The sequence below is a fragment of the Heterocephalus glaber genome, unplaced genomic scaffold (assembly GCF_053883595.1).
Source record: "Heterocephalus glaber isolate CG9 unplaced genomic scaffold, H.glaber_assembly_v1.0 deba00001610, whole genome shotgun sequence".
NCBI lineage: Eukaryota > Metazoa > Chordata > Mammalia > Rodentia > Bathyergidae > Heterocephalus > Heterocephalus glaber.
In genome coordinates, this window is record NW_028258381.1 from 24072257 (window position 1) to 24082396 (window position 10140).

Sequence of the window (10140 nt, forward strand, 5' to 3'; positions counted from 1 at the left end):
TTGTCCCCAACCAACCATGTGCCCAGTGTCACTGGCTCCCTCTGTCCCTTCTTTCCTCTGCCTTTCAAGGATCCTGGTCATTTCCTGTACCTTAGTCTCTCCACCTGCTTAGGGTGAGGTTCTACCAGGCAATGCCCCCTGCCCCAACCCTGGCAAGGATCTTGGTGTTTCTGATCCACAGGAGCTGAAGTCTCAAAGAAGGGAGAAAATGAAAACTGATAAAGGGTCACAAGGGCAGAAAAGGATTCTGGGGATTGTAAGGATGTGGGCCACCCTGGCAAGAAGCACTGCTGGTTCCAGTGGGATTAGGTGGGATTTTTCTTTTTTGGTACCAGGGATCAAACTCAGGTCCTTGTGCTTGCAAGGCAGGCCACCAAACCACTAAGCTAAATCCCCAACCATCAGGTGGGATTTTTGTTTGCTGCTTTTTAGTTAGGCACATTGGCTGAGAACAGGAGCCTATTGTAGGGCCAAAAGGGATTTTTTCCCCCTAGTGCTAGGGATGGAACCCCGGGCCTCACACAAGGTAGGCAAGTGCTCCATCAGAGAGCCACACCCAACCCTAAAAGGGGATCTTAAGAATCAACTTGGGTCCTGAGTTTGATCCCCAGTACCAAAAAACAAAAACAAAACTAAACAAAAAAAGAATCAACTTGGGGGCTGGGATTTAGCTCAGTGGCACTGTGCCTGCCTCATGAGCACAAGGTCCTGAGTTTGATCACCAGTCTGAAAAAAAAAAAGAATCAACTTGGCTAGGGTGTAGTTCAGTGGTAGCATGTGTGCTTAGCATCTGGAATGCCCTTGGGTTGATCCTTAGCAGCGCGCGCACACACACAGAAAAACTTGCTCAATGCTCTCACGAGACCAAAACTCTGAGAAACTATATACAACTTGCCCAAGGTCACACAGTGTTTTGGATGCAGCATTAGAACTAACCCAGATCTTCTAAATACTCGTTAGACCCTTTCGCTGCCCCAACTGCCTGGGTCCCTACAAAATGACAGCAGTCGGAACTGAAGTCTGTCTAGGTACTGAATAAGAAGTGAGAAGCAAGGAGCAAGTACCCTACAGTTCTCATTTTAATTTTAAAAATTTATTTTATTCAAATTGGAAAATGAATACAAATCCCTGGGTATGGGGGGCGGGCGGAATGTTAAGGGTTGGGCAGGAAGGAGGAAAAGACAGTTGAGGCAAGGAATTAGCATCACAGTGGCTGCCTCAGGTCCCTGCCTGGGGGAAGAGGGTGGGGTTGAGTGGGGCACTCAGGTCCGGAGGAACACCATGGTGAGAAGGCCTGGGTGTGGAGAAAGAAACAGCAAGTCAGAGTGAGCAGCCCTCTCGGCCCCTGCTCCCCTTTCTCTGGATGTGGGCCTGGACCCCCAACCCAGTACTTTGCTCACCTAAGACATAAGCTGCCACCAACTTTTGTCCCAGGGAAACATGCAGGACCTGGGGCAGCTGGCTGCCGAGTTCGTCCTGGAGCGGGAGCAGCAGGAAGGCCACAGAGACGATGCCGGTCAGCAAGAAGAGGATGAAGGAGCTTGTGGCCAGCTGTTGATGTGGATCTGGAAACAAGGCTCCTTAGCAGCAGCATCCCCTCCTGTCCAGCCAAGGTCCTCCAGGGAGGAGGCTGACATGGAAGATGTCTCCACATTTTATCACCCAGCAAGGGCCACACTGTGAGTGTCCTCTCCTCCCTGGCACCTCTGTCCCCATAGCCACAAGAAACTCTCTGTCCTCTGGTCCCTGTCCTCACTCTGCCTTCACTACTGTCTTCTGTGCAGTCCTGTGGCAGGGCAGGCAGGGACCTCTGTGTCTCCCATCCCCACCCCAGCATACAACCCAGTACAGCATAATTGCTCAGTATGGGCTTCGCTCCCCGCCCTCTGTCTTTCTGGCGTGGGGGTGGCACTGGGGATTGAAAGCAGGGCCTTCCCACTGAGCTAATTTTTTTTTATTTGAGACAGGGTCTCATTAAGTTGCCCAGGCTGGGCTCAAACTTGTGATTCTCCTGCCTCAGCCTCCCAGGGTGCAGGTGTGCCCTGATACACCCAGCTGTCAGTATAAGTTTCTTACTGAACTGAGTTGAGCTGACATCTGATAGGAAGTATTTCGGTTAGAGCTAAGTGAATAAAAGCCAGAAACCAGGGAAATGGTAGTCTTTTTTCCTTACCTGATACAAAATTTCAACTTGGAATGTTTCCACCAAAGGTAAACCGGTAAACCAGGAGACTTTTTCAAACTCACTTTACCTCATCTCTAGGATAATGCTAGTTTCTCCCTCTGTATAGGACTCCAGAATTCCCATTGCCTCACTTACTCTCTTGGAAGTGTCTGGCCCGGGGTGGTGGTGTCCAGGCTGGAGGCCTTGGCTGGGGTGTTGGTGCAGCCTGTCCCTGAAGCTCAAGGGGGTACGCTGGGCCCCGCAGAACTGAGGTGATGTCCTTGCGCCCCACCACTCGGCCCTCAGCCCCCTCCTCAGACAGCTCAATTCGGAAGCGGTCCTGGATGTCATAGTGACTGGGAATGGGGGCCACGTGGCGAATCACACTGGGTCCAAAATAAGAGAGAGAGGCTCATTGGAAGGAAGTGGGTGAGGTCACTCCCCTTAGAAGGTCTCCCCTCCAGAAAGGGTTCCCTAACAGATGCTGACAGAGTAGGGAAAGCATCTTAAAAAGGACAAGGTCTCAGACCTTAGAGAACAGGTGCTAGTGACCCGGCTTCCATCAGCGTCTCACCCTCCAACTCACATGTCAATGCAGGATTGAGGTTTTACATATCCTTCTGCGTCAAACACCGTGTATTTGGCAGGTGCTGTGCACAGAACTGTGGATAAAGACACAAAAAAGATCCTAGACAAATCTTGCCTATGGTGGGACATTAGAGTAACCTGTCTCCAACCCCCCAATCCCAGGGCTGGACATGATTCTTTTGGGAGCCAAGATTTGGTATCTGGGCCTATTCATCTGAATCCTCCAGCCCACACCAGACCCCCAGTGTTCTGCTGCCAGCTCCCAGATCCCCAACAGGCACCCATCCTTTCACCTCGGAAGCGAAGCGCAGTTCCCGTGGGGTTATAGAGGGTCAGCAGCTGCCGGGGTCCGCTCCTTTGGTCCGCCCTGAATTCTAGATCCGGGGGAAAGACGAGGACGGGGACGACCGCTCCCAGGGGAGGTAGGGCGCCCCGGGACCCCCGCCCAGGGGCCCCTGGACCCACCAGCTCCAGGTCCCGGGGCGCCCCACGGCGCATGCAGGATCTGGGCGGTCGTACATCCGAGGGGAGAGCTCGGGGGACAAGGCTTGGAGTCTAGAGCTGGGGGGGTAGGGGCGAAAGTGGACAAGATGAGATCGTGTAGGGCTTGGAGTGTTGCTGCTGCCGCGTCGAAACCCCGCAAGAAGCAGCTCGCTTAGACCCAGGCTCCCCAATCCTTTCCTTTTCCAACTCAGCCCAGATTCCCGCAGACCCCGCCCCCAAGCTGCACCTCGACGGCCACGCCCATCTCGTTAAACCCTGCCCCTCGTGGCTCCCAATCCGGGGTTTCTCAATCCTGGGTCGAGATCGTCCTAAATGCCTCCCCGCTCAAGGTCCCTCCTTTTCCGGGAGTTCCTGTGTCCCCGCCCCATCCTTCGGGCCGGAGTCCGCCCTCTGCAGCGGCCTCCTTTGGAGCAGCCCTTCACGTCTCCTGGTCTCCTGTCCCTCCCTGAACTCGGCCCGTGCCTTGTCGGGGTTCCGTCTCCGAAGGGCCGCTCGTGCTATGGTAATCACCTTGTGGTCAAAGTCAACCTGTGGCCAGACTAAGATCGCCATCTCCCCGAGTCCCTTCCTGCACTTCCGCCGTACGGCCTCTCTCATTGGCCAGAGTCCTCTCGTTTCCGCCTAAATTTACTCTGATTGGTCTCTTAAAGACCAAACCGAAGTCTCTCTTCTGGCACCGATGATTGGCTTGATCTCAGTGATGTAAGAAGTTTATGGGCGTCTCAGGTTTAAATTCAAGCCGCGAAGTACCTGGGAGAGGCGGGGCTGCGATGTGAATCTGAGTTTTTTTCCTTCCTACTCTGAGATCTCCCAAATCATTAGATTTCAGCTCTGGGCTCAGGTCCTATTTCTCTCCTTCCTGGACGGCCCTGGGAATCAGTCACATATCCATAGGGAATTTAAGACCCACCTAACCCTGCTGCTTACGTCGTCCCACTGAATCTTCATCTCGTTTTACAGACGAGGAAACAGCCTTGACAAGGTGAAGAATCTCACCGTAGGCCACACAATTACTGATCAGTGTAGCAAAAACTAAGTTGATCTAATGAGGAAAAGACTTTCCTGAGCACCTTACTTACATAGAATCCCCTCTGTCCTCTTAATCAAGCTTTTGCTTTCCTTGTAGCATTTACAGTGCTACTTGACATTATATTTTATCTCTTCACAAGTAGAATATTCTCTCTACAAGAACACTTTGTTTAGGCTCGGGGATTTAGCTTAGTGGTTCTGCCACCTGCCTTGCAACCGCAAGGTTCTGAGTTCCATCCCCGGTACAAAAAAAAAAAAAAAAAAACGAACACTTGGTGGTGGTGGTGGTGGTGTTTTTGTGGTACTGGGGATTTTACTGTGTACTAAAAGCTTGATGAATGAATGAATGAAATCCCCAGGATGGGGCCCTTCTGTCTAAGTCATCCATTTCTGAGTCATAGAAATGGAAATAAGACCCCCTTCCTCAGATAAAAAACATTTATTTGCATAAGAAAGGGGGCCCAAGGCCTTGGGGGTGGGCTGGGTCTCAGGCCTGGGATTCCACAGCCAGAACAGGTTGGGAGAGGCATTTCCTGTTGCTTAGGTTGGTGAGAACCTGGTCCTGGTTAGGCCGGTGGACAACCACAAAGCTCTCTGGTGGAAGGATGGGACCTCTATTCTCATCCATCTGGCCCATCATCAGATAACTGATTCCTGGCGGGGGGCGGGGGGGAGAGAAAGAGGGTGAGTTGAGAGACTGAAAGCTCATATTACTGAGACCTTGCCAAAACATTTTTTGGGGGTACTGAAGAATGAGACAAGATCTCACTAAGTCACTATGTTGCCCAGGCTGGAGTCCAACTTGCAATTTTCCTGTCCCAGACTGCTGGGATTACAGGTGTGCACCACTATATCAATGCATTTTCTCACTCAGATTTTATACCTCTGTTATTTTAGTGTCATTAAGTGCCCCCTCCCGATCTCATTTTTCTGTTACCTTTCTTCATGGGCGGGTACTGCCTGCAGGGCACGTAGAATTTCAGGGAGGTGCCAGTGGGTGGAGAGGGCAGGTCCAGTCCTCCAGTTTTATAAACACCAATGAGACTGACAGTGACAGTGAGGCCCTCGCCTGGCCCCCGAACCATGGATTTCACTTTTGCCGTCACCACTGTGGGAGAATGGGGGTGAGAGATGAGGAGACAGGAGGCCAGGGGAGGTCCAGCACCAGAAAGGAGATGGATAAAGGAGCTGCAAGGGTAGGGAATGGGGAGGGGCTTCTTACCCAGATCACTAGCACAGAAGTTGCTCTGCAAGGTGCCTGTTCTCCGGTACTGCTTTGGGCAGGTGACAGTGGGGGCATCTAGGAGGGATGGGGCTGTTTGTGGAGAGGACCTACCCAGCAGGTAGGAAGGACCACTTTCTCCATAACGCCTTCAGAGTGTTATCCCCAGCTTTGGTTCCCAGCACCCAGTACCAGCGAGTGTAGAATGAATGAATAAGTGAAAGAATGGATGAGCCAAGAAGACCGTCTGAAACAACTCCCTTCTTCCCGCTGCCTGGACTCACTGGGGCTCACTGGAATTCCCTGGGCCTTGTGTGAAGCTTCTGGCTTCTCTGCAGGTTGAACTTTGGGCTTGGTGGGTGGCTTGACTTTGGGTCCAGCTCCTGGCTCCGAGTTGGTGCCGAGAGTGGGAGTGCCCTGCTGGGCATCCCCTCCTGGGCTTGGGGCTGGCGCTTTGTCAGCAGCGTTCCGAGGCAGGGTCTTGTAGGAGGCGGAGAAGCCGTCAGCGGTGACGCTGAGATCCGAGACGAACTGGACCAGGAGCTCGTTGCCTTCGGAGGAAATGGGGCTGTGGGCATCGCGGGAGGTGTTAGGGCGGCCGCACACCCGCCGCCTCCCCAGCACGTGGCCGTTTGACCTCTTCCCCTAGGTCGCCTGGCTTCTAGCTTCTAGATCTGCAGACCCAGACCGGGCACCAAGCCTCCGCCCAGCCACATTTGGAATCCCAGGGCTCAGATCCAACCCCTCAGCTTCACCGCACCCCTCAAAACCCTGGTGACACCCAGATTCTCCCCACCCCATCCCGCCCTCACCCGGGGGCGGTGTCACCGCAGAACTTCCCCAGCCTCTTGGAGTCGTCGCTAATTGCTCCGTTGAACACACTGACCGAGTCGTAGCGGCAGTAGGTATCGGGCTCCAGGTCGAACTTCCCGAACGTCAGCAGAATCACCTGGCGGCGGCCGAGGCGGAGGTTGCTCCTCTCGCCTCCCCCTCCATGCATTCACACCGCCCATCAGAGGGCCCTGTACCCGCATGGGACCCTGCAGGGACGGCCATTGCCCCGCTGGCAAGGTCAAGTCCTGGCTCACTCTCCAGGGACAACCCCGCCATCCCCGCCCCGCGGCGCCCACAGTTTAGCAGCACCGTGTACCTTGCTCTTCTAAGACTCCACAGTTGTGATTTTACAGTTTTAGTTTGCGTGCAATCGGGGTCTGAGTCTATTTTTGGGCCACGCAAGCTCTGGGGTTGGGACACAGACGGTGCTCAATAAATCCTTGCTGTTGCTGGGTAGGTGCAGGAAGGTCGCCTGGGTCCCCCCGGGCAGTCGGGGCAGGGGGTGGGTACCTGGTCCAGGGGCGCGATGATGTGCCAGTTACAGTTGATGCCCGGGGGGTAGTCGGACTCGGGCCAGTTGGGCGTGGTGAGGGTCCCCTGTGCCTTCTCCAGCCGCCCCCCACAAAACTGGTGCTCTGGGGAGGGGAGAGAGGGGGAGGGGCGGGGCGGTGGAGACCCTCAGTAAGCTGGAGGCGAGTTTGAGCTGGGAGGCGGGCAGGCAGCTCGGCCCTCTGGGTCTCAGGCTGAGGGGACGGACGAGGCGTGGGCAGGAGAGAGGGAGGGAAGGTTAGCAGAGAGGGAGCTGAGAGGAAAGGATGGGACTCCGGGCTGCAGCCTGGCACCGCGGAAGGGAAGAACTGGCTGGATGCGCCCCTTTTTGCCCCTCCCGACCCAAGCCTCTTCCCCTGGGAGATCCCATCTCCCCAGCCTGGCAGAGGAGTTCCCTTTGTGAGGGTGCCCTCGACTTGGCCCCTGCCGGGAAGTCCCCGGATGAAAGATTTCCAGGGAGATGTCTGCCACCAGGAGAGGGTGATGGGACCGCAATCGGGAGCCCAGGGCTGGGTGCAGGGGGCTCTAGTCCCCCAGCCCTGGGGTGCCCCCTCGCGCCCGTCGGAGGGAGCCCGATTGCGGATGGAGGCGGGCAGTTACTCACCGTCCCAGTAACCCCAGGCCGCCCATTCCACCCGTGGGTCCATGACCCATTTCCGCCTCGCGCCTGGGGGGGGGCCTGGAAGAGGGTGGGTGGGAGCAGGAAGGGGAGAGAAGACGGGGAGGAGGGACTGAAGGGGCGGTTAGTGAGGAGAAAGGGTGAGGGAGTATTGGTGGCCCTAGGCTCTTGGGATTGGGTTGTCTGGGGGTTGAGGTTAGGGCTGGGGGCTGGGGTCTGAGCAGGGACCGGACAAGGAAAGGGGAAGGTGGTGGTGAGGGAGGCTCACCATTGCCCCAAGTGGCCCGCCCGCTGTACCACAGCAGGAAGCCTCGTCCTCCTGTGCCCTCGTCTGCTGTCATCCTCAGCGTCACCTGATTACCAGGGGCGACTAGGGGTGCTGGCCGGAAGGTCCCACAGAAGCGTCCCAGCCGCTTGCCCGAGGTTCCAGGCCCAGCAAAGACCTCCAGAGCATCGTAACGACAGGCAGGGTGCAGCTCCATGTCAAAGACTCGGAAGGAGAGGGACACAGTCTGGGCCTCAGGGACCTGACATCAGGGACAGGAGGCATGAGACCCACAGCGTCAGGCTGCACAAAACCCTGGCAGAGGTCTTAACCCCTTTCCCGAGTATTTCCTACAGCAATGGCTGGGGCTAGAAAGTACCTATGGCTGCAGAGCAGAGGCCTTGGGTGAGATGAGAGGACCGGAAGGAAGTTGGGGGTGGAAAATCAGGATTTGAGTTATGGGTTAAGAAGTCAACTGGGCACTGGTTATGTTGGGGATTGATCCCCTGGCTTAGAAGGTGGTTCAGGGAGGGGGCACCCATTAGTGTCCGAGTTTTGCCTGGGAGACGATGATAAGAGAACAGCGACCACAGGGGTCTTCTCACCGTGATGGTCCAGATGCACTCCTTACTGGGGGGGTAGAGGTTGGGGAAACCCTCACTTGCCACGTAACCTGACTCCCCTGTCACATCCCCTCCACACAGGAACACAGGTCTGGAGAACAGAAGGAGTCAGTCAGCAGTGGGGAGCAGCTGAGGGGTGGGGATGGGTTAGCCAGGGTGGGAGGCCAGGGACATGAGGGAGAAGCCCAAAGGGATCCAGGAGAGCCTCAGCCAGCTGGGCTGGGATTGGAGTAGGATGAGGAAAACATGGGACCAACAACTGGACTGTGCCTCCCACCCCCCAGAGGCCCACCCCACCCCACCCCCACCCCCACAGGAATTCCCGGAATCCTCCTGGGGGGGCCCCCTTGCCAGCTCTCCTCCCTCACGCTGCCTGGCAGTCTGGAACAGGAGCTGCCTAACTACTTCCAGATGTGGACGGCCACGAGGCCAGGCGGTAGGGGGGAGGGGCGGGGACAAGGAGCAGCGCAGAGATGGCCCTCCAATTGGGCCCAGAGACCAGGCTCTGAGCACCCCCACCTTCGCCCTGCTCCTGTTCCAGCTAACTCTGAGTATCAGACCCCCATGGCTCCTCTAGCTGCCCCCACCCCCACCCCATCTCTCCTTCCTTTCTGGAAGCCAGATGTCAGCTACCAGGCAAGTTCAGGGTCTTGGCTCGCCTTTCAAGCTCCATGGGGGGCCTTAGGTCTGGGTGGAGGAGGAGACTAGAAGGGTAGAAGGTGAAGGTTGAAAGAGTGGGAGGGGTGGTGACCTGCAGGAGATCGTGGTCTTACAGCAGAGGGGAGGACTTGGGTGCTGGAGAGGATGGGGTGGGAGATCTGCCGATCTGCCGGGGCTAGGTGTTAGCAGAGTCTGTGAGACCCACAGGCACAGCCCCCAAGAGCCAGCGTTTGGAAGCTCACTTGGGCCATCTGGAGATGCTGAGACCTACCTGGTGTAGTTGGGGGTCTGGGCCTGGGCAAGAGGCAGCAGGGCCCAGGCTGTGAGGAGGGGCCCCAGGAGGGAGGCTGGGGCAGCGGGCAGCATGTCTGGGGGACTGTGCTGGGGTCCTCGGCCCAGAGGCAGCAGCTAAGTTCAGCAGCAGCAGCAGCAGCAGCAGCAGTGGCGGCGGGGTAATCAGTGCCAGATGAGACAGCCTGGGGCGTGTGGGCGTGGGGACTGGCCTGTGGGCCGGGCGGTGAAGGCGGGACAGGGAGACAGCTGTGACCGTGGTGAGTCCAGGGGCCTCTCTAGTCTAGGACTCAGAATATTGACCTAAGGAGGGGTGGAGCAATGAGGGGCAGGGGGAGCATCCTCCAGCCCTCAGATACTGTCACCGGAACTCCGCTCTGTCCCATGCCTGAGCACCATGTGGGCAGAGCTCTGGTCCTTCCTGGGGACTCAGTTCTCTTCATCCCCTGCTCCCTCAGCACCCAGAAGATGCCCTTCCTGAGACCCCCACCCATTCACCTCTTGGCCATCCCTGGCCCCAGCTACACATTTCTACTGCCTCCCCTCTACACCTGGGGGGCAGATTTTTTTTTTCACCATTGGGGATTGAACCCAGGGCCTTTGCCCTGAGCTACATCCCCAGCCCTTTTTAAATTTTTTATTTTGAGACAAGGTCTCACTAAGTTGCCCAGCCTGAGCTCAAACTTTTGATGATCCTGCCTCAGTCTCTCGGAGCAGAGATTACTGGTGTGAGCTGAGCCCACCACACCTGGCCAGGGAGGAAGAATTCTGCTCACCCATTTTTTTCTTCTA

At 56.3% G+C, this 10140-nt stretch overlaps 2 protein-coding genes across 5 annotated transcripts; both read right to left on the reverse strand.

Moving 5' to 3' along the window:
• Positions 1–1077: 1077 nt before the first annotated feature.
• Positions 1078–3917, reverse strand: Mospd3 (motile sperm domain containing 3). 3 transcript variants are annotated; one of them, XM_021254501.2, is made up of 6 exons: positions 3767–3917; positions 3046–3313; positions 2751–2826; positions 2321–2550; positions 1401–1565; positions 1078–1294 (listed from the first exon to the last, which is right to left on the reverse strand). In XM_021254501.2, the coding sequence occupies exons 2-6, from the start codon at positions 3248–3250 to the stop codon at positions 1263–1265; spliced, it is 708 nt and encodes a 235-aa protein (XP_021110160.1). In that variant the 5' UTR covers positions 3251–3313; positions 3767–3917; the 3' UTR covers positions 1078–1262. The 3 variants fall into 3 exon arrangements, with proteins under 3 accessions (XP_021110160.1, XP_012925869.1, XP_087052503.1); XM_013070415.3 differs by lacking the exon at positions 3767–3917 and adding an exon at positions 3483–3729; XM_087196377.1 differs by lacking the exon at positions 3767–3917 and having other exon boundaries at positions 3046–3473.
• Positions 3918–4709: 792 nt separating this feature from the next.
• Positions 4710–9531, reverse strand: Pcolce (procollagen C-endopeptidase enhancer). Of its 2 annotated transcripts, XM_087196369.1 has the most exons (10): positions 9329–9531; positions 8380–8488; positions 7778–8036; positions 7495–7569; positions 6852–6976; positions 6320–6456; positions 5792–6075; positions 5508–5585; positions 5223–5393; positions 4710–4939 (listed from the first exon to the last, which is right to left on the reverse strand). In XM_087196369.1, the coding sequence occupies exons 1-10, from the start codon at positions 9421–9423 to the stop codon at positions 4773–4775; spliced, it is 1500 nt and encodes a 499-aa protein (XP_087052495.1). In that variant the 5' UTR covers positions 9424–9531; the 3' UTR covers positions 4710–4772. The 2 variants fall into 2 exon arrangements, with proteins under 2 accessions (XP_087052495.1, XP_004840253.1); XM_004840196.4 differs by lacking the exon at positions 7495–7569.
• Positions 9532–10140: the final 609 nt, after the last annotated feature.